Below are 24,721 nucleotides of genomic sequence, written 5' to 3'. Positions count from 1 at the left end.
AACAAGCAAGTGGCGAGTCCAATATTATAGGAGTAGTGAAAACCGAGGTTTTCTTAGCATCTCATAGAAAATAGTCACGTTTCAGGCGAAGGTTCCTGATCATGTAACCTTCAGTAGATATGAATGTGCTACGACCAGGTGACGTTGCACATTTTCACCAAAATCAGTTGTAGACACGTCGTGCTGTGAGCAAATTAACTAAAGATTCTTTTTTTAATCAGTAGTCTGATTCGTGTGACGCAGCCCGCATTGACTTTCCGTCCTGTGCCAACCACTTAATCTCGCATAGTAGCTTAAGTTAGTCTCCCTCTTGTCCTGTAGTGATCACCTTGTACAGCTCCCTCCACAACCATGTAAATACCCTCCCCCGTGTCTTAACAGCTCTGTTGTCCTGCGGCAGTTTGCTAGTGTTTTCCATACATTCCATTCCTCGGCGATTGTGCAGAGAACCTCCTCGTTTCTTATCAATCCACATAATCTCGAGATCTTTCTACAGCACAACATCTCAAAAACTTGGACTCTCATTTTGCTCGGGTTTTCTATAATACACGATTCACAGTGCTGTTCTCCAACGATAAATTCTCAAATATTTTTCTCGGGATAAGATCTGTGCTTCATATTACTGTCCGTTTTGCGTGTATAATGGCTGAAATTACACTATGAGTTCGCATTCTGGTTACATCGTATGTCGAACAGCCTTGTACCTTGCCTCAATCGTGGAAATGTCTGCTTTTATTTGGTGTATGAGTATTACGTTTTAGTTGAAAAGATGGCGACGTATGCAGTAGTATTTAAATCGTACTTCCTGGAGCATTTCTTAGGGAGTAACAACTCCGAAGGGTCACGGAAGCCAGACTGTTATTACATTAACATTTCTCTTTGCTCTGTTTAAAAATACAGCTATACAGTAGTCTATCGTTACTGTCGGCTCAGTCCTGTGGGAATAATAGCGGGCATAGAGTGCTGCATTTCGCTTAATGTTGATACGTATGAACAAGAAGAAAAATGTAAAGGCAAGCTCTGTTGTTGCTTTTCACGGCTCTTTGTGTTTATACATGTAAATGTACATAAAGCTCTAAATCACAGGTTTAATTTATTTGCTTTTGCGCCTTTATGCACCAAGTGCTCATGGATGTTAGGTTGCGAGAGCTATGAACAAATATTTCCACTTTATTGTCGATAGTTGCAGGGTTTACATTGGCGCTTCCTGTCAGATGCGAAACAACAGTTCTGCCATTCGCTGTGTACCCGACTGATAGAGTCATCGTGATATTAGTAGTTGTCTTGTAGTTATGTGAAACCATGAATGTTTTACGATGTTGTAGAGAGTCCATGGTGTTCAGTGCGCGTGCTTACTTTGTGGCAAAAAAGAACAGGGCATGAACAGTTCCGCATTACAGCCGGTAAAGAGAACTTTTGAATGTATCTTTAGTAGTGAAAGTACAAGAAAGAGAATTTCGAGAGTATGAAGAGAAACTTCATGTCTTAAATCACCAGAGAAGTGCTCTAGTAGGTGACAGAAGCTTGGACTGGACGAGTTTGTACAGGGTGTCGTGAGGAGAAAATCAATGGCTTTTATGTGGGAAATAATGTTTACAGCTGCAGCAGTAGTATTGGAAAAGTTGAAGACTGTAGTGGAGGACTTGCCTGGTATGAGTGAAACGACCCTTTGGTGTACTATTTGGAAATTGGGCTTCAACAAAAAACCTGTGCTGATGGAAAATAACCGAGTAGCAGGAAAAAGGGAGCAGGTCTTGCGGGAAATAAGACACTTGCAAAACACTGGGTGGAATATTTACTAAACAGTTGAGAGACGGTGTGCTGCCGATCATTCCGGAAACTTTGGATAGCAGGAACGAGAAATTCAAACACCTCCAGGTTCTGGAACAACGATTATAATTTCCCATAATAGGAACGAATATGAGTTGGTGCAAGATGTTGGCTTATGTTTTATTGCGCAAAAAGGAGGTGCAGGTTGCCATTGTGAGATGATGTCAGACATCACAAGGAATGGCTCAGGAGTGTTCTCGAAACGTACGAAACAGACGTGCGGTTGTAGAACAGGCTCATTAGCACGTGATGATAATCTAGCATCAAAAAATCGACCTATAAAATGGAGGGGGGACTCTTATAACTGAATGGCTAGAAAGCAATAGCATAGAGTTTCCATCTGATCACACGTCATACGAGGAATTCACTGAAGTAGACCTGCTGGAACACCCTCGACCGCACTTCAGGTCACAATAACACCTTATGGAAAGTGTATTACATTCAGTGGATAAGGGAACTGAACGTGTGTGATTGCCTGTGCCCCACTGCAATTTCAACGCCACTGAACTTATTTTGGCATTTGTCAAGAACACGGTAGGAAAGGAGAAGAAGAATGTTGAGATAAATGATTAAGTTAATTACAGTTTTGTCGCTAATTTCTAGAAGTTGTTGCCCAAAGGCTCTGGTGGAATTCAGTGAGTTGAAAACAGATGTGAACAAAAAATCCACTTGCTTAACATATCAACAGAGCCGATGCTGATCCAAGTAGGCGACTGTAGCAACAGGAGCGTGACCTCAGCAAGCAGAGAAAGCGGTTAAGATACGTTTTGTATCTTTCATCGTTCTTTCCTGCATAATCTTTTCAAGTTAAACGATTTCCCATTTAGTAACTGGGGAAATTAGCGCCAAAGCTTGAAATAGTGTTTATTTCAAAAATAAAAACAGCCTCTGCAGGACAATGACTTACCCTCAATAACAATACATTTAATTGTTCATTTATTGAGAGCTGCTGCTTGTATATCGAGTGTTCACTTGCAGTTTCCCATTTTATTGGCGTATACCTACAACAATAACTGAACGCGGCAATGCTGTACGGGAATGTTAGGTCTGCCATTAACCTCTGCAAATACGGTTCTGCATTAGTAATGACTTACGATGTAACCAAGACAAGTTCAAGCTTTACAACCGTGCTCCCTCCACCGCAGTAGCTAATATGGTGAGCACAATCGCAGCGTCTTGCGTTTGCCATTATAGCGTTGAACGGCTAACCAGAAAATAACGACAATCCGCCTGCAAATAGAAAAACAGGTTGTATCTTTCAGGTGTGAAAAAGTAATTCTTCTGGCTTCCATAGCTTCTCAGTGTTGACACACGCTCAAAAACGGTCGAAATAACATACTTGTTCTCTTAAGTATTACCGCATATGTCGCCCCCTTTTCATCTAAAATGTAATATGCGCAACAAATAAAAGAAGACGTTTCCACGATTGCGGAAAGGTACAACACATCGATGTTCGTCATGCTTTATAAGCGGAATGTGGGCACAAAACCAGGGGTTGACCTTTATGAAATGAATAACAGGTGTCTTCATTTAGCGGGGGATGACATCTTTGCCTGTGCTAGTCTACTTCTAGTAACATCCTCCTCGCTTTGCTAATAAGATTTCTTTTGCTGCCAGAATAACTGAAATCCTTTACTTCGTCTATTAGGTGGTTTAGTTTATTACTAATCTCATTTGTGTGACTCTTCATTACTTTCATCTTACTTACCTTTATTCTCAGTCTATATTCTGTATATACGACGGTCACTCCAAAAGAAATGCACACTATTTTTGTAAAAATACAGTTTTCATTCTGCATGTGTGAAAAGGATACATCCTTCCCGCTTGTTTTCAAACTTAGTTCAGCCTGTTCCCGTGAGTGGCGCCGTCACAGCATGTCTTCAAGATGGCTGCTATACTTGACGTTCGTCAGAAGCAACGTGCTGTCATAGAATTCCTGTGCTGTGAAAACGAGACAGTGGGAAACATCCACAAGAGGTCGAAAAAGCTGTATGGAGATGCTGATGTCGATCGCAGTACAGTTAGTCGGTGGGCAAGCAGGTTACGTGATGAAAGCGGGCACGGCAATAATGAGGATTGTCCTCGCAGCAGCAGGCCTCGTACTGCACACACTCCAGACAATGTGCAGAGAGTTAACGATTGGTGACTGCTGGACTGCTGACAAAAAAAAAAAAAAAAAAAAAAAAAAAAAAAAAAAAAAAAAAAAAAAAAAAAAAAACTGTATGTAGCAAATTTTCGAACAGTACGAGAATGGTGGAGATGAATTTCTTGGAAGAATTGTGACAGGTGATGAAACATGGCTCCATCATTTTTCACCAGAGACGAAGAGGCAACCAATGGAGTGGCATCATGCAAAATCACCCAAGAAAAAAAATCAAAACCACACCTTCTGCTGGAAAAGTTATGGCTACGGTGTTTTTCGATTCCGAAGGACTCTTGCTTGTGGACAGAATGCCAAGTGGAACCACCATGAATTCTGATGCATATGTGACGACACTGAAGCAACTTCAAGCTCGACTGAGTCGTGTTCGACTACATCGGCAAAAGCAGGATGTTTTGCTGTTGCACGACAGTTCATGGCCACATGTCAGTTAAAAAAACCATGGAAGCGATTACAAAACTCGGATGGACAACACTGAAACACCCACCTTATAGTCATGACCTGGCTCCATGTGACTATCATGTCTTTGCGAAACTGAAAGATTCTGTTCGTGGAGTAAGGTTTGAAGATGATGACTCTTGTGCACGCTGCCAAACAGTGGCTCCAACAGGTTGGTCCAGAATTTTGCTGTGCGGGTATACAGCCGCTGGTTCCAAGATGGCGTAAGGCAGCTGAGAGGGATGGAAATTGTGTGGAGAAATGAAATTATTGTTCCTAAAGAGTGTATCTACACACTGTAAAAGTTTCAATCATGTAGAATAAAAGACGGATTTAAAAAAAAATAGTGTGTATTTCTTTTGGAGTGACCCTCGTATATATATGACGTTGCTGTGAGAGAAAACTTTTGAGGACGGAAAAGGTATTTCGCTCTAGCATTTGTACAATACTTCAGGATAGCGATGCCAAATATTGTCAGTTGTTTAGGCTTTAATGAACTTGTCACTGTCACAGCCTGTATGACTGGCGACCCTCCCTCCCTAGCGTGATCCATCACTCTGCTGCATCGACCACCGAGCGGGTACCAGATCGTATCGCAGCTTTTACTGGGATGCAGTATCGATCACGGACAATTGTTGTAACTGACAGCCCGCTGCGATAGCATCGGACAGAGTCTGCCCGCGAGATGTTAATCTTCGTGACGGGTACAAACGCGGTGCGCAGATTGGACTTCCCTGCAGATGCGAGGATTCTGGGAAGACGTAAATAGCCGCGGTGCGTGTCGGCGGATGTAATTAGAGGACGTAACTTAGCAGGGGTGGCGCTCGGCGGATCGCAGGCTCGTAAAGCTCAGCGGTATCCCAGCCTCGGCCGACCCCCGCCCTGCTGTCGCTAGTCCGAGTTGCAAAAAGAGAACCTTCTGACCAGTAATGACTAGGGCGGTAGTCGTATGTAACGACCCACTCGCGCAATTACTGGTCGCAAGAATCCATCCACAATATACGTCATGATGAATTGGATGGGGTAGCGTTTCAGTGGCTCGAAAACGCGGACAGCGTCTTGTCAGAAGCAACACGACACTCATTAAAAGATATAACAGTGGACGAAAGCCACACTGTAATCAGTGTAACAGTTCTAGTTTATTGTGTCCGAATGACTACGCGCTTGAGCGTGAATCACTGGGGCAGTAATGAAAATGTTTCTTAAATTCTAGCAGGTGCAGCACAGGTTAATAGCACCTGTGTTACTTGAATGCTTAGGCAGACCTGAGCTACAGCGGGTGAGGAGGCCGCTGCTAAATCTAACGTTGTTACGTGCTACGTGCTGGGTGATCCCTTCCTTAATCTATGCTGCATATCACATCTGCGCTTAGGAATCAGTGAATGGCTGACTTTGTTCAGGACGTTTTTACAGTGCCGAACAAAGGAGTACGGGTGGCACCGAGGGTATTTGGTGAACTGGTGGTGTTAGAGGGACCCTTCGGCGTTTTATTTATACATGTATCAATGTCACACCTCCATCCCCCCACCCTCTCCCACGTGATGCTGTTACAGGAGGGCGCGAAACGTGCTGAAAAAGCATAAATCCCTTTCGCAGCTTCGGATCAGTTTCATATTTCGCCGGATTTTCTAGAACGGTCCCTCGTGGATCCACCCTGCACCCAAAGCAAAAATTGCGGTCGCTCTAGACTCAAAACGCGTGTTGTCACGTTCAGTGAGGTTTCAGGCCCACGATGTCCTTAGGCTGAATCGTCCGGGGCTCTCAGCAGTGTCAAAGGTTGCTCAACACACTGCAAACTGTCGTTTTCGACTGCGAAAAGTGTGGAAATGCACGCTCCAACGACAGAGATGAGGCCTTCCTTGTCGATTCTGAGTGACGGTGTATCTGACATGTTTCGTCGGCTACTTATAAGAAAACAGCGTTATTTCAACGCTGGGGTCGCTGTTGTGACCTCCATCGCAAAGGCGTCAAGATAAGGGGTGAAAATGTGGGTAGGGTGGCGGGAGGGGGGGGGGGGGTGACGTGTCCATGGTAGTGCTGGGCAGAACTGTGGCGAAATCTGGTGCCAACATAACATCGTTAAGTCATATGACGATGTACGTTCGGAGCACAGCGTTGTATGGCAGAGAACAGAAGCGTTTTAGATGTGGTGCTACGGAAGAATTTGACAGGTGGACTGATAAGGTAAGGAATGAGGAGGTTCTCCACAGACTCGTCAGCCGGCCACTGTGGCCAAGCGGTTCTAGACGCTTCAGTCGGGAACCGCGCTGCTGCTACGGTCGCAGGTTCAAGTCCTGCCTCGGACATGGATGTGTGTGATGTCCTTAGGTTAGTTAGGTTTAAGTAGTTCTAAGTGTAGGGGACTGATAGTCCCATAGTGCTCAGAACCATTGAACCTTTTGAACCAGACTCGTCAAGGCAAAAAAAAGGTGAAACACTGACAAGAAGAATGGGCAGGATGCTAGAACTTCTGTTAAGACATCAGGGAACGACTTCCATGGTACTATAGGGACCTGTAGAGGGTAAAAACACACATTGTGATACATCCAGCTAATAATTGAGGACGTAGGTTGCAGTTGATACTCAGAGATGAAGTGATTTGCAAAGGAGAGGAATTCGTCGCAGGGCGTATCGAAGCAGTCAGATGAACTGATGGGTAAAAAGCCACCTTACACCTCACATGAACTTCCGAGCTCAGGCCTTTTTTTTTTTGAGGTTGCGCCGAGCACGACGGTGACGTCACAGAGTGGCAAGTATTTTTCACCAATACAGACGCAGGTTTTAGGCATTTTGAACCAAATTTATGACTTCTATGTCATAATAGGAGACAATTATGAGGTTTCGAAAAGCTGACCCTTTAACTGTGTTGTGTATTGTGTTTGAGATTTCAGTCTTCTGGTGGTGGAAAAAGCGCTCACCGCAACGAGAATCCTTGCGCTACATGTTTTAATGTACAATTTTTCATAAATTAATAAACAAAGAATTTCTGTAAATCACAACTCCACACAATTTTTCATATTTTAGCGAAAGAAAGCACTAAAAGGTATGGACAATGTATTTGCTGGCTGCACGGCGAGATTCGTGCCTTTCTCCTATAGACTATAATGTAGGTAACGGTCAAGTATGCAGCTTCATTTGTTATACTCCAGTTCTTTGGTGGTATCGTGGAACCCATCTGTATGTATTAAGATACAAAGGAATTAAAGACATTAACTGCCAGTAGGCATTGATTTCTGTCAATGGGGCAAATTGAAAATTTGTGCTGGGTAGGATTGGATTGGATTGTTTGGGGGAAGAGACTAAACAGCGAGGTCATCGGTCTCATCGGATTAGGGAAGGACGGGGAAGGAAGTCGGCCGTGCCCTTTCAAAGGAACCATCCCGGCATTTGCATGGAGCGATTTAGGGGAATCACGGAAAACCTAAATCGGGATAGCCGGACGCGGGATTGAACCGTCGTCCTCCCGAATGCGAGACCAGTGTGCTAGTGCTGGATAGGGATTCGAAGCCAGGCCTCCTGCCTTACTGGGCAGATACGCTGACCACCAAGCCATCCAAACACAGTGGTCACTGCAACAGCACGGACTTCCCCAGGATGGCTCCCGCCAGACCCAAATACTCACCTTATAGTACACACTAACACAGACCCAAATACTCACCTTATAGTACACACTAACACAGACCCAAATACTCACCTTGTAGTACACACTAACACAGACCCAAATACTCACCTTATAGTACACACTAACACAGACCCAAATACTCACCTTATAGTACACACTAACAGATGGAGTGCTCCTAGTCATTAGCCTCATTTCTCATGGCATCTTTCCGATTACCGTAAGAGTTCGTGCTTGGTGGTCTGAAAGGATCATTGGCCGTCATATGCATGTATTAAATTTCAGTGCTAACTTGGGTCCATGGTTTCATGGAGTCTGCGACACACTATAACCCTACCATCAGTTCTTAACAGCTGGAATCCAGATTCATCTGAGCAGACCGAGGTTTTCCAATTGTGTAAGGTCCAACCGATATGATACCTAGCCTAGGGAAGGCGCTGCAAGCGATGTCGTGCTGTCAGTAAAGGCACTCGCGTCGTTGGTCTGCTGCCCTGTTTCACTAACGCCAAATGTCACCGCCCTGTCCTAACGGATACGTTCGTCGTATGTCCCACATTCATTTTTCATTTCACGCAGTGTTGCTTGTCTGTCAGCACTGACAACTCTACGCAGACGCCCATGCTTTCGATCGTTAAGTAAATACCGTCGGCCACTAAATGTCCGTGGTGAGAGGTAATGCCTGAAATATGGTGCTGTCGGCCACTCTTGGCGCTGTGGATCGCAGAATATTGAATTTTCCTATTTCCGATACATTTCCCTTTCAAAGTCTATTAATTCCCGATGTGCGGTCTAATCTCGTCGAAAACCTGCGGGTGACGAAGCGGTAACTGAATGAACCAAAATTGTAATCCTAGCTCCCAGCACTACCCTTTTGCGCTATGTACTGTTTTCTTGAGAGGCCAGCTGACGGTGTGCTGTGTTTCAGGCAGAGGAGCTGCACGCTGCCGTGGGCCAGGCGTTCCGGATGGCGTACGCGGCGCAGCTGCACAAGCGCAGGGACGTACCGCCCCCTCCTCACCACTGGGTAAGCCACCCGCTGCTCTGCTCCCACGAGCTGCTGCAAGTCAGCGGCAACACCGCCGGTACTAACGCAGCTTCGCTTTGTACAAGCTAATCGCATGCGGTTCTGGGTACATAAGTGTTCTGAAATGATAATTAAATGGACAGCCTAGCTGCAAACAGGCGTTGATGTTCATCGGGGACATGTTGAAAATGTGTGCCCCGACCGGGACTCGAACCCGGCATCTCCTGCTTACATGGCAGACGCTCTATCCATTTTTTTTGTATTTTTATCTATTAACTCAGTTTGTTTTATTACAAAGGGCAGCTAAACCTCTGACCGAACACGCTTTTTTTTTGACGATTACTACTTTTTTTTATGGCAGACGCTCTATCCGTCGTTTTTTTTATATTCAGAAAATTGTGCACTATCACACAACGCATTAATATATACAGTAATTGTTTTTTTTTTTTTTTTTTTTTTTTTTTTTAAGGATGGTCAGGGCGTGGTACACGCCGCACTGCCAGTGCGTCGAGGCCCAAACCCCTCCCACCCCTTTTTTCATGTCCCCTGTTGGGTCATAGCACTAAGTGTGCAGAAATCTTATCACAAAACTCCCATTCTCTGATGTAAGAAAGACAAAGAAACCTCTTCTCTAAGTAGAAACTGAACACTGGTAAAACTTAACAATTCTTCTTGAATCACACAACATCTTTAGAAGTCGAACACGAGTAATTCTGAACAAAAGGTTTTGAAAAAAACTGTTCGTGTAACATAGAAGTTCCGGAAGCAAGGTAATAGTAAATAATAATAAGAACACAAGTGACTTTTAATTCCCTTCTGTTCGTTCTCGTTCAAGGTGTTGTAGTGGTTTCACATATTTAACCGACACCCATTCTTTCAAAAATGACCTTCAGCATGTTGCCGTAGTGCTTCTTGTGGTTGCGATACGTCCTGATTTTTGCATATTCACACTTCATGTAAACACGCAGTTACATCTCTTTGTCCGACCCAAGATGAGCCACCGAGTGCACGGAGGATAGTGCGCCTGCAGGGACTTATCCCTTGCACGCTCCCCGTGAGACCCACATTCCCAGCATGTCCACACCACTACATTCGTAGTGCGCCTAATGGACGTTTGCCCAGCATACTCATTACTCGTGGCACCAAAGCTGCATGGTCATCTACGGTAACTTTTCGGGAACAGATACTACCGTCATATATAGGTAAAATATGGCTTCCCGGCCATTGACCTTCTTGTGTGCGAACGCACACGCTATGCCCGAACTCGTACGGGTCTTGGTAGATTAATCTGCCTCGAGTTTTCGGAAGAGATCTCCACCCCCTCGTACTTTTACGGATTTATGGACAGCCCTGCAGGATTATTGGTGTCAGTTCCGTACGGCACTACCTCAGACATTAGTCGAGTCCGTGCCAAGTCGTGTTGCGACACTTCTGCGTGCTCGCTGGGGCCCTAAACAGTATTAGGCAGATGAACCAGTTTCTTTGGCTCTGCAGTATATATTTCTGAATCAGATACAAAACACCATTGTGAACCCTACAGAGATATATTAGTTTTCTGTATCAAAATTATTTTTACTTCTTCTAGTATTGGTATTATGCCAAGCAGAATTCAGTCCAAATTCACTCCCAATATTAACCACAAATATCATAAGTAAGTGTTAGAATCTCATGGTTCCTCAAAAGGCTTCTGCAGTATGTTTGGTTATGAGCATTACACTATACACTGATGAGCCAAAAAATTATGACCACTTCCACCCCGACGTTGGATGCCGCCTGGTGTTGCTGCGGGCACGTGACGCGGCAACAAAAGTGTGTAATCGTAGATGGGAGCCGTGACACTTGCACATACACAGACATACAGGAAACAGAGCACACGCTCAGCAAATATGGAATACGTGGGATGGAGGCGTCTGGATGCAATCGAGTACAGTGCTATACTGTGCCTCCCAATCAGAAAAATTGCGCATTTGCGCTAGGTGTTGGCAGCTGTACCATGTTTATAAGCAATTTTAGAACAGGGAACAAGAGGTTATGTCATGGCCGCATGGACAGAACTGACAAAAAGTCAGTAGAATTGCGAAAAAATGACAGAAAAATACGTATAAATTGAGGGAGTATACACCGAAATGCGGGGAAATTGAGGAAGTACTTGCGTGTCTTCTGGTTGGTGCAGAACAATTTGTACATGGGAACAAGTACGCGACAGCAAGAGGAATCCGAGAAAACGTCGACATGGAAGTGAAAGGAACCGGGGAAACAGCCTCTTTTGTCCGTCGAGTCAGCAGTCTACTGTGTGTCTATTGAGGTAACAGTGAGACACGCGAGTTGACTACTGTATTCGACGCTTTTCAGGGAGACAGAGAAACATCTGCCTCTAAACTTTCATGCATCTGCGTTAAAGGGTAACAGAGAGTGGACGGGGTGGTCAATTGAGATGGAGCTGTAACGAGGTACGATTTAATGGCAGAATGATGATGATTCTAGAGAGGGAGATGTTGCTGCATGTCATTCGACCATTTTTTCCGCTGTTCTATCGGGATGCATCAGTCGCGTGACATAGCCTGCATTCGCCTCGTATACAACCACGTGTGCTGTATGTGATCTAGAGTACTGTCTACTTGGGATTGTTAACGACAATCCTCTCGGTCATCAGAGGACTTCCATCTCATGCGTGATGAAACGTGACCGTCCTGCTTCGACACATTCCTCTAAACACATTCCCCCTGTCGCATCTTGGGTGTAAAGTTGAGACTTCAGTTTCATAACTAAGATGATTCTAAGTTAGCGGTAGGTATTTGTGAGGCACTGCAATCCCCATGTATACATTTGCTTGACATATGTGCTGTTTACAGAGATAGTGGTGGCATGACTTGAAATTACACATGTCGGACGCTGCTGCTATGCGTTAATCTCTTTCCTTGTAAGAGGTATTCTCCATTACTAACTATCATTTTATATAGGACTGATGTGGGCATAGTATAATTTCTGAACCGTGATAGAACGTGAACAGTGGACGTTATATATATCTGGAAAGCTATATTGTGCATGTATCACACAGAGCCAATGTTTTAAGGAAGTAGTTTTTTCATTTTACAGTTTGTTACCACAGTTAATCGTAGAGATAAGAAGAATATATGACATGCTCTGGAAATATATTTCTTACCTTGGAATATTAACAGCGCTGCATTCTACATGCATTCCACACAGCTGATAGGTTGGAAAATCAAGTGATCTAACATTATAACTTGTTTTAAGTGCAGACCCATGTAGCCATAGGAGTGCGTGTGTTTATGTTCTCTCTGAGCAGTACCCTCCTGGTACTGATCTCAGACACTAGAACAATACTTTAAAATTGTTAGCATAGTTGATTTACGTAAAATGCTTCGCACTCCATCCGTCTGGAGCTCTATCATGTGTAAAAATCACCAGTTCCTTGTTCTTTTTAACCGTCTGCTATCACAACACTTTCAAATCTGTTACTGTACAACAATAATAAGTGCTAACGTCCTCGACATGGACCCATCTGGAGAAATCTTATGCACTGGGATGGGCGGTGACTCAGCAAGCTCCATTCATTCACGGGATTTGGAATGTAGAAGTCTACTTCTGGTCGGCTGCGAATTAAATCGGTAATGGTTCCCGCGGGGGGGGGGGGGGGGGGGGGGGCGTTGGTCAGAGACAGTACAAGGTGGTCTTTCAGTCTCTAATTTTATCCTGAGACTGCGAAAATGCTCTGTGACTCCCATCCACATAGATCATAAATCGAGCATGTTGCTTGAGATGCTAGAAATATGTAGAGCAATGTCTGGTATACTTTGATGATGTATATGTTTGAGAATTAACAATGAATAGATATACATTTAGTATGATACTTGCAAAGTAGAGAAGGGGCGGTTTAGTGATGATACTGAAGTAGGGAAAAATGCTGTCTCATTATTGGTTGGTATCGAAATTACTATAAAATTGCTAAAACTGTTCCCACTATCAACTGTGATGCTTATTATTATAGTCCATCGACGGTGTCTTTTCCATCCCATCTGTCCACTGGTACACGCTGTTGGGTACCACATAATGATTGACTGACATCGCTTGTTTACGATGGAGAAAGGGTTTTGGTGGAGGGGCAACACCTTTGGTGTTATTCTGGGCTGCTTTCGTAAACACCTCCTATTGGGACAACAATTTCCATACAGACAAGATGAGACACGAAAGCTCCTACAGAAGTGACTGTTAACTATTTCTGCAGCACTTTACTATTTCCGAGAGATAGACTTGGCTTTTATTTGCTTAGACATGTGACATCAGTATAACATTGAGAACCTGTGTGGGTGAGCTACTATGCAGACATCTCTCAGTTGACACTGGTCTTGCAGGTAGATGTCACTCACAGTAAAGACATGCTTGGCTGGAGGTGTCTCTTATGTCCTGTTAGGATCACAAGGAACAATGCTCTCTGTGCTGTTCTGGGAAGCATTGTAACAGATTTCTATAGCGCGACCTATGACGTCCGCATAGCTTTAAAAACCTTTTAGCAGTGTCTGTTAGGGTGAGTCACTTGGTAGTTAGGCCTTAACTGGAACGAAGGTAGAGAGGCATCACGCCAGCAACGGTGAACATGTGCGCATCGAGAGGGTGACATGGCTCTTATTTACATGGACATATGATGTCAGTATAGCACTCGAAGAATTGTAACTGTGTACCTGAAAATAGACGCGATTTTCACCTACTAGCTGTATGTGGTAGTGGCCTGATATTAATAGCTTGCGCCTCTGCATTCATCTGTTGGCCGGTGACTCGCAGCAGTGTCATCCCTCTGATATGCTGCGGATGACAATAGTTTGAAAGCTTTTTTTACATGCAATGAGGGTTTGTGCACTGTATTATTTTCGTTTGTTTATGCGTTGTCAGCATGTTTGCAGAGTCTTTTTCATGCACTGTTTTTTGACAATTTACGATCTGTTTGCGTGTATGTATATCAATGTACTGCAATATTTCGGTGATTTGTGTGCAGTCTGCAGGTCTGTAGGCTATGTAGCATGTTTTTGAATCAGTGCAATTAATGTACTACGTGAAATCCATCGCTATATATATTCTTCCAGAATAAATAAAGTAAACTACATCCTCCCTCCAGCAGCCCAGAATGGGCTGAATCCTCTTACCGCTATTTCCCCTCCCTCAGACCGCCATCTTGGATTATGTCATGGAAGGGATGACAATGCCCTCTGGCACTAGATCAGTTGGACTAGATCAGTTGGACTCCAGACCACATTGTGAACACACTGGATGGAGCTACTGCCTCAAATAGTTTTAAACACTGCATGCAGAATAAAGACTTACATCCATCCTGTCCAGCAGCCCAGCACTGGCTGGGTCCTTTCCCCACCAATTCCTAGGAAGAGGTGGTGGTCAGATGACTTAGGTTAGTGAAGGAAGCCCAAGTGATTTTTCTCTCGCCATTTTCTGAGGTTAGTAGAGGTAGCCCAAGTGACCTTTTTCCCACCAAAATTTGGCCGGCCGGAGTGGCCGAGTGGTTAAAGGCGCTACAGTCTGGAACCGCACGACCGCTACGGTCGCGGGTTCGAATCCTGCCTCGGGCATGAATGTGTGTGGTGTCCTTAGGTTAGTTAGGTTTAAGTATTTCTGTTCTAGGGGACTTATGACCACAGCAGTTGAGTCCCATAGTGCTCAGAGCCATTTGAACCCTCCAAAATTTGAACTTCCCGCCATTTTCTGGGGGGAGGGGAGGGGGTTAAGTTAGTGGAGGTTCCCCAATTGACCTATTTTCCCGCCAAAATTTGAACTTCCTACCATGACGTCATTGTAACATTGCCGTATCTACCGCCGCCATCTGGATCCGCCATCTTGAATAAATTTGACACCATTGCAGAGTGGGGTAACACGAACTTTGTCCTACTATTGATGAACTGTGGTATTTCCGCTGAAAGAGCACAGTGCTGGTATATGCAAAAGTATTTCAGAGCACACCTTTCATCACATGTTGCTGAACTTGGAGATCCACAGCAGAACACCCCTATTTGTTCGCATGCTAACCCAATCGTCAGACAGTTAATTGGAACTGTCGGCTCTTCGGGTGAATCATATTTTTGCTGCACTAAGTCGATGGTCGTCTCCACAAATGCCGTCATCGAGGTGAACAGAGGTTCGAAACGTGCAGCGCGCAACGGTCGCAGACTGGTGGGAGCAGTATTTTACTACGGGAAACATTCTCCTGCACTTGCATGGGACCTGTGGTAGTAATCAAAGACACGCTGACAGCTGCGAACCACATGCATCCCTTCATGCTTGATGTGTTACCCTGCGGCGACATCATCTTACAGCAGTATAATTATCCGTGCCTCGGAGACAGAACGGTACTACGGTGACTTGAGGAACATTATAGTAAACTCACATTGATGTTACGACGACCAAATTTGCCTGACGTAAATCGTATGGAACCTATCTGGGTCGCTATCTGGCTATATTACCAAGTACGCATATCAGTGACCCATTATTTACGCGAATTACATGAATTACATGACCCACGCGTATACATCTAATGCCACATACCTCCGCATACCTGCCAACGAACATTGGGTACCTGATATGTAGAATCAGTGTATTTCATTCCAAAGATAGAGAAACAAGCTACTACACAGGTTGTCATAATGTTTTGGCCCATCAGTTTATTCGTATTGCACTCTTCCTTCTAGTAAGTATCTTTTTCAGCTGAGTTTCGTTATCTCAGAAGATTGGCCTATGTTGTACCACAGTACTGGATGGAAGTAGTCAATAGTCTTGTCTGTCAGGAGAATGTACTGAAAGATTTCTAAGTGCAGGGAGGAAGATCTCAGGTTCCTGTTTAACTCATCCACATGGTGGTTCCACCTGAATTTATCATTCACCTAGATAGTCGGAAACTTCACAGTGGGCTCCCCAACAGTGCACACCCACTGATCTGTACTTATTGTACCTATAAGTTATTTTGATTTGTTTGTATTTAGATTTTGTAAAATGAGGGCTAAGCTGTTGCTGTGAACCATTTGAAAGCTTGTTCCTATATTCTGCTGGCTTTTTTTGTACCAATGTGATTTGGCCCTTATCAGAATATCTGTGCCATGAGCAAAGATTTGATGAGTCCGCCAATGTACCGTGTAATTCGTTAATGGGGATTGTGAACAGGAGTGGGCCAAATACTGATCCTTGCGAGACACCGTCTCATTCGTGTCGTTTGACTGCCTTGTTGGTCCTATTGAGACCATTTCTTACAAGTGTCACTAGCCGTATTTTATTGTGTAGCCAATATTTATTTTAATTTGACTCTGGTGTATTGGCTGGAAGTAGCAAAAAGTAACTGAAGTCTAAACTGCAGTAAATAAACGGTTTTTGAAAATTCATTGGCATTGTAAAAACTGGTTATCAACACCAAGCAGTTATTGTAATAAATATCAATACTGAATGCCATGTGTGTTACCGGACTACTCGTCCTACCACTAAATAACTAGTCACTCTCATATAGTTCTTTTAGAATTGTGAGAATTAAGTTCGTTCGCCACGCCTATAGCATCAGTAGAAGGTTTGGTTCAGAGTTGACTCTCATCCTTATACGTTCGTAGCGGTTTTGTTTGCATTTTGGTATTCTGGTTGCTGTGGGCCTATTTTTTATTTGTAGTTAACTTTTGCTATTTGAGTTTTATCTTGTCGTTTTGTCATTACGAGACAGTGAGCAGAGCTGTGAACGCTAGAAAATGGAGTGCCAAGTGGCGAAATTGGAACATTTTCGATATATTCTTCTGTTTGAGTTTAGCAGAGGGGCGACAGCGATGGAGGCAGCCAGAAAAATTTGCACCGTGTATGGGGATAAAGCCACTGCACATGGCACGGCTATGGTTTTCTCCTTTAAAGAGGACCGTTTTGACATTAGTGACTCTTCATTTTCAAGAAGTTCTTCGCGGCTTGATGAAGCTCATTAAAACGCATTAATCCACAATGATCCACGTCAGTGCACTTGATAACTGGCAAATGTGATGAACTGCGATCTTTCCATCATCGTACGACATCTGCGTCCAATGCGGAAGATTCAAAAATCGGTATATGGGTACCGCAGGCTCTAAACCAAAATCATAAAAATCAGCGGGTGGCCATATGTGCATCCGCACTTGCTCGTCATCAATTGGATAATGAAAAACACCGACCATTTCTACCCTGTAGCGTTACTGGTGACGAGAAATGGTGTTTCTATCCCAACATAATGAAAATAAAGTAATGCATGAGTCTAAACAAAGCAGTAAGTCCCCGGTACAAAGACCTGCTCGCATCCACAAAGGATAATGTTATGGACCTTGGACCTTGAACAAATAGCAGGAAGACTGCATGAAGTGATACTACACTAGGACAACGCCCCCTCGCATTCTGTTAGAATGACAAAAATCACTACACAGGAGTTGGATTTGGAAGTGATTCTGCACCTGCCTGATTCACCTGCTCTTGCGCCCTCAGATTTTCATCTTTTCCGCTGCCTATCGAATAACATTCAAGGAATATTCTTTCCGCGTGACAATGCGTTCTTAACATGTCTCGACGAGTTTTTACCTCAAAACTACGTTATTGCCACGATCATGAATAGACAAATTACCCCAGCGTTGGCAGAGTGTTGTAAACAGTGAAGGAGAGTATATTATTGATGATTAAAGTCTTTGTTTTGTGAATCTGTTGTGTTCATCAAAGATATGAAAAAACGCTGCGAACTTACGTGCCAACCAATAAATTATCTGTTCATCTTCTTATTGTGACGTCGTCTTGTACATAGGAACTATTGTTGTTGGCGTTTGCTTACTTTCGATTTTGACAACAAGAATCCCAGCGCTGAGATGTTCGAAGTAATCTCTGTCGTATTTTCCTATTCATAACGAATCTCACTTCGGTTTCATCATTTGCTGCTCCTGTTGATATTACCCTACATTCATCTGACCAGAAATGTTTATCTTCTTTCTATTTGGTTCCACCGAAACACACTATTTTTCCCTTTCCCGATTTTGTAGCTTCCTTGGCACGTTCAAACTTTACTCAGTCTTTTTCTTATGATTATCTCCTCCTTGGCACTCACTTCCGCAGATCCGAATGGGGACTAATCCGAAATCTTTACTCGGTGGAGAGATCATCGTAACACTTTTTGAATTCCAGGCCACATGTCTTGTGGATACACACCATATGCCTTTAATACCTTCTGCATCCTCATGCCGTTGATAATTGCTGATTCTCTCGCCTTTTACTGGCGGTTTCCCAGCTGTCTTACTTAACGAGCCAGTTTCATTATTCTGAACACCTTGAGTTTCTAGTGGCTGCTAAAATTTAGATGAAATTAATGCCTCAGATTATTGTCGCCGTGTGTCAAAATTTAGCTCTGGAAAGCTTTAGTTTTATTGGAGACGAAGTTTTAACAGTTCCACATTTCTCCAACTATCCTAACTGCACCTAAATTGAAACAAATGGTGAATTTATTTTGTCGAAAAAGTCCTTAAATTTTAGCAAATATCTCGTGTTTCTCGGTACTCAGAATGAAAACGTTGACAGTATACTTGATTATCCGTATAGCATGTGTTTACTCGTACAATAACTGTAGGACTTGAGACTGTATACTGACGGAAAGACGCAGTGCATCGAGCGCGCTTTGGCAATAACGGTGCCTGATAGGGGCTGCATAAGTAATGAGAACTCCTTTTACACCGTCTGAAAATATGCACGAGTAACATAGACACGGTTTTTTATCTCTCAGTGCTCCATTTTCTGTGTTCTGGCAGTTATAATTGTGGCTCATTATTCAAAGCTTACCTGACGTATCAGCGTTAGTGCATGTTCCTGCTACGTAAAAGCCGATTTACTGATTTGGGTCACTCAGTAAGGAAATGAAGGTATGGTATATGACGACCGAACCGTGAATCAGATGACACATTCGTTCCGTATGTGTTCCGCAAACTACTTTCTCACGAAAGATCGTCCGCAGAGTGTATTTTTTTTTATTTTTTATTTTTTTGTTTACAGCGTGCCGCATATCGATTCAAAATGGTCGTTACTGAACGGTGTGAATGGAAATACTACGTCGGAACTTTTTTTCTTCTGCAAGCATTTATTTATGTTAACCCCGTTTCTCTAGATCTATCGGCGCCAACCTTTACCTGTTTCCGTTGAGCTATTCTCACTGTTTAGTTTTGTACTGGATACTTCACAAGCACTGATTCTTCATGATATGTTGAAGGACATAAAAGGTAACGAATTGTTAGTAAGGGAGTGAGACTGGTTTGTTATTCGATTTGTATATCGACAAAACCGTAAACAAAATCAAGGAGAAACTTTGAAAGTGAGATAAAGGTCGTGGAGAAGAATTTGCCTCTGTTACGTTTCCTGGTCGGTTTTGCCGAATGGCCGTGATTGAATGTCTTCCCCACCGAGTTTGTACATGACGACATAGCTCACTTCCTATCACAAGAAGCGGCCGTTTTGGGTAGTCAAATGTTCAAATGTGTGTGAAATCTTATGGGCCTTTACTGCTAATGTCATCAATCCCTAAGCTTACACACTACTTAATGTAAATTATCCTAAGGACAAACACACACACCCACGCCCGAGGGAGGACGCGAACCTCCGCCGGGACCAGCCGCACTTTGGGTGGTCGCCCCGACGTACAACCAAGGGCCCTGTGTCAGATATTATCTTATGAGCATACTTCTGGGTGCGTGGTAATGTATCAGAATATTCGTTTCACTACGAATTGCCGCACAGGTGTTGCGCTGACCAGCATCATAAACAAAGCCGTGTTCGCCGCCCTGCTTGTTTGTCATCATAATATGTGTTGGGATTAACAGTTAACAAATTTCAAGTGCGTATGTACTGTTTTTAATTGCTAATGGTCAGTTCTCTGATATAGTGTTAGTACAGCATTAAATTATTGAAACAAATCGTTGAATGAAACATTGAGTCATACGTCGAAAGCTGTATGCAAGCGGAAAAAAGTTTGGCTGGTGCTTGGTGAAATAAATTTTGCTTATACAAAACGAAAATAAATGGTGACGTGTTGGTGGAACTACTCACAATAGTTGTGTGATGAAAACAGGAACAGCAGCAGAGGTAGTTCTAGGAGATTGTTTTTGGGACAAGGCGTCAGTGGTAGTTTGAAGTTGAAGGAAGTTTTATACGCAGATATGATAACATAATGTATGTGGTTGTATGACGTAACGCAGTAGGCTGTAACTGTGTAAGAATAAATTATCTTTTTATAAGTCATGCTGATGTCCCGGGTAGAAGTTAAAATCTGCTTTTCATAGAACCAGCATTAGGTTCTGACTGCGAAGACTACTGAAGGCCTGACGCACAAGTAACAGCTTATTGCTGTGAGTTTCCCAAAAGTTTCGTTTGTAGCTAAAGTATCACCATTTCCGTTTTCTCGGTATTCTCCGAAAGATACCGTTCCACCAACTTCATGTTATGAGAAACCTCTTTCCTGTATACATATCTTTTTCCCCGTTGTAACACACTTACAGGGTTGAACAGTGGGCTTTGAGACGGGAGAAGCCAACTGAGACTTGTTTTCAGTAACTGAATTAAATTCGCTGACATGAAATGAACGACAGAATCAATAGGGTTCAAATCAATAACCGTTACCTGAAGTTATATTACTATAAACTTTCGTACGTTCAACATTTCCTAACAGAATTTACAGAAACCATTTCTTACTACTGAATCTGCGTTGATTTCATCCCCATTTATTCCGTGATTTTCATTTCAGCAGTTCTAAATGGCAGGGTAAACTCCTATAGCGGTATTCCCAAAAACCCCGTTGGAGAACCTCTTGTTGGAGTGTCAGGGAAGAATAGTACGAAACATCAGTGGCAATGAAAGTTTTAGTTAATTATGAAAGCGTGCTAAGGTAGCCTAATGGTTAAATTAACTGTTCATATAGATTGGTGGCACAGTGTTTATCGAATAGATGATCTTTAAATATACGCATTAAGTCTTCGCGAGACCTACGTCGCCTCTGTTCCCGTTAAAGTTCCATTCTAATCTGTGCTACACTTGCTTATGGACGACACCTGGTTGTAACGATCCTAGAACAGCATCTCTAAATGGAAATGCCGTGTGGCTAGGGCGTCCCGTCGGGTAGACCGTTCGTCTGGTGCAAGTCTTTCGAGAGGACGCCACTTCGGCGACTTGCGTGTCGATGGGGATGAAATGATGATGATAAGGACAACACAAGACCTAGTCCCTAAGCGGAGAAAACCTCCGACCCAGCCGGGAATCGAACCCGGGCCGGTAGGTATGACATTCCGTCACGATGACCACTCAGCTACCAGGGACGGACATCTCTAAATATTTCCCACTGTTTATTGTGTCCATTTAAAAAGGCCTCCAGTGCTGGAACAATACTCCAGAGTTGGTCACACTGGAATATTGTTTGCGATTTCCTGTACAGATATACTGCATTTTGTCAGGACCCTTCCAGCAAGTTTAAGTCTCCATTCATCTTCACTATTACATGAAGGTGCCATTTCAAACCGCTCCTTAGTTGTGCCACTAAATACACTGCTGCAAAAAAATTAATATACCTCGAGAAACGACGTCGGTTTTGATCCTATGACGGCATATTATGCCACCTTGGGAGAGTAGATGTACTGATAATGGTTTCAAAGTCGTCCGCCAGCAAAAAGCGTAATGGCATAGCTGTCAGAGCGCTATATGCGTCTATCCTTTGATAAGGAGTGCTCCAGGCCAGAAGACTGTGGTTCAAACGTGTGAAGCGAGCAGGTACTATGCCTCGGAGACGCACTCGTGCTACCTGCAGCCAACTAACCGAGTTTGGAAGGTCAAATTGTGGCCTTCCGAGTGGCGGGACGGTCCTTCCGGAGATCTGCCACACAAGTTGGACGTGATGAGTCAATTGTGCAACGATGCTGGTATCACTGGCCAGGTGAACACTCTACACCCGTAGACGAGGTTCTGGACGTCCACGCAGTTCAGACGCACGCCCTGATCATCGTATTCTAAGCGTAGCAGTGACGATGGTACAGCTACCACAGCACAGATAACAGGGCCTGTAAGACCAGACGTTGCAAAACGAAACTGTTGCGAACCGATTATTAGCAGTGGGACTACAGTCACGAACATCTCTTGCCCGTCTTCCACTCATGCCACGGGACTACAGTCACGAACATCTCCAGCCCGTCTTCCACTCATGCCACAGCATTGAACTGCATGGCCCAACTGGTGCCGTCAGAGGATTACTTGGAAGGGAGATTGGTGCACCGTTATCTTCAGCGATGAGCGCGGATTCTGCCTGTCCGCTAGTGACAGTCGTTTGTACGTACGACGAAGACTTGATGAGCGCTGTCTCGTAGAGTGTATTCGTCCAGGATACACTGTCCCACTGTACGCCTTATTGTATGGGGTATGGTAAGCTACAACTCTCGTTCAACTTGTTTCTGAACCGGACGTTAACCAGCTCTCGGTATGTGCAGAATATTGTTATATTCGTGGTTTTTTTTTTTTGCAACAGGAAGGTGATGAGTTGTTTCAGCAGAGTAATTCTCGCCTAAACACTGCCCTTGAAACTGTCCGTGCAAGACGTGCAGCAACTTCCCTTGTCAGCACAATCCCCAGACTTGTTTCCAATCGACCACGTGCGGGTTATGATAGCACGAGAAATGAATCGTGCGACTCGTCAACCACCAACTCTTACATAACTACGTGAACAGGTCGAGCAAGCGTGAAATATCGTGTCCCAGGACAGTACGATAAGTTCGATCGACTGGATGCCAGTGTCAGCGTCTGCATTGCCGACCCTAGCATGGGGTAATATCTGGTTCCTCAGAACCGCTTCTGCTGTTGATTTGTACATGCAATCAATTCATGTACTCTATGCGCGCTGCTGCGACAATAAATCCTGAGTGAAATGGAAACCTCTTATAGGGTGTACTAATTTTTTCCGGTATTTATTTATACACTCCTGGAAATTGAAATAAGAACACCGTGAATTCATTGTCCCAGGAAGGGGAAACTTTATTGACACATTCCTGGGGTCAGATACATCACATGATCATACTGACAGAACCACAAGCACATAGACACAGGCAACAGAGCATGCACAATGTCGGCACTAGTACAGTGTATATCCACCTTTCGCAGCAATGCAGGCCTCTATTCTCCCATGGAGACGATCGTAGAGATGCTGGATGTAGTCCTGTGGAACGGCTTGCCATGCCATTTCCACCTGGCGCCTCAGTTGGACCAGCGTTCGTGCTGGACGTGCAGACCGCGTGAGACGACGCTTCATCCAGTCCCAAACATGCTCAATGGGGGACAGATCCGGAGATCTTGCTGGCCAGGGTAGTTGACTTACACCTTCTAGAGCACGTTGGGTGGCACGGGATACATGCGGACGTGCATTGTCCTGTTGGAACAGCAAGTTCCCTTGCCGGTCTAGGAATGGTAGAACGATGGGTTCGATGACGGTTTGGATGTACCGTGCACTATTCAGTGTCCCCTCGACGATCACCAGTGGTGTACGGCCAGTGTAGGAGATCGCTCCCCACACCATGATGCCGGGTGTTGGCCCTGTGTGCCTCGGTCGTATGCAGTCCTGATTGTGGCGCTCACCTGCACGGCGCCAAACACGCATACGACCATCATTGGCACCAAGGCAGAAGCGACTCTCATCGCTGAAGACGACACGTCTCCATTCGTCCCTCCATTCACGCCTGTCGCGACACCACTGGAGGCGGGCTGCACGATGTTGGGGCGTGAGCGGAAGACGGGCTAACGGTGTGCGGGACCGTAGCCCAGCTTCATGGAGACGGTTGCGAATGGTCCTCGCCGATACTCCAGGAGCAACAGTGTCCCTAATTTGCTGGGAAGTGGCGGTGCGGTCCCCTACGGCACTGCGTAGGATCCTACGGTCTTGGCGTGCATCCGTGCGTCGCTGCGGTCGGGTCCCAGGTCGACGGGCACGTGCACCTTCCGCCGACCACTGGCGACAACATCGATGTACTGTGGAGACCTCACGCCCCACGTGTTGAGCAATTCGACGGGACGTCCACCCGGCCTCCCGCATGCCCACTATACGCCCTCGCTCAAAGTGCGTCAACTGCACATACGGTTCACGTCCACGCTGTCGCGGCATGCTACCAGTGTTAAAGACTGCGATGGAGCTCCGTATGCCACGGCAAACTGGCTGACACTGACGGCGGCGGTGCACAAATGCTGCGCAGCTAGCGCCATTCGACGGCCAACACCGCGGTTCCTGGTGTGTCCGCTGTGCCGTGCGTGTGATCATTGCTTGTACAGCCCTCTCGCAGTGTCCGGAGCAAGTATGGTGGGTCTGACACGCCGGTGTCAATGTGTTCTTTTTTCCATTTCCAGGAGTGTACATTACTAAGTTACTTCTGTCACATTCTATTGATCCATATTTAAAATGTGCTAACGTACATCACAACAGTTGGAAAATTTACGGATCGTCCAACGACGTGTCGTCAGCGAACAATCTCATAGTGGCGCTGGTGCTGTCTGATAAATGATTTATGTGTAACGAGAACATTAGAGGTTTATTACGCTTCCTTGGTGGTTATTCGGCATTAATTTATTCGGAAAACTCGCTGTCGTGTAT

At 44.5% G+C, this 24,721-nt stretch overlaps 1 protein-coding gene across 1 annotated transcript in view; it reads left to right on the top strand.

Annotated features, from left to right (window-relative positions):
- Window positions 1–24,721, top strand: part of LOC124612541 (tensin-4-like) — a 661,402-nt gene that overhangs the window by 536,496 nt on the left and 100,185 nt on the right. The window contains exon 2 of the mRNA XM_047140851.1: window positions 8,974–9,072. Within this exon, the coding sequence (XP_046996807.1) occupies window positions 8,974–9,072 (99 nt within the window). The remainder of the gene's footprint in view (window positions 1–8,973; window positions 9,073–24,721) is intronic.

Source organism: Schistocerca americana, chromosome 1 (assembly GCF_021461395.2).
Source record: "Schistocerca americana isolate TAMUIC-IGC-003095 chromosome 1, iqSchAmer2.1, whole genome shotgun sequence".
NCBI classification, from domain to species: Eukaryota; Metazoa; Arthropoda; class Insecta; order Orthoptera; family Acrididae; genus Schistocerca; species Schistocerca americana.
Note: the sequence above shows the minus strand (reverse complement) of the source record. Positions and strands in the feature narration are given on the sequence as shown.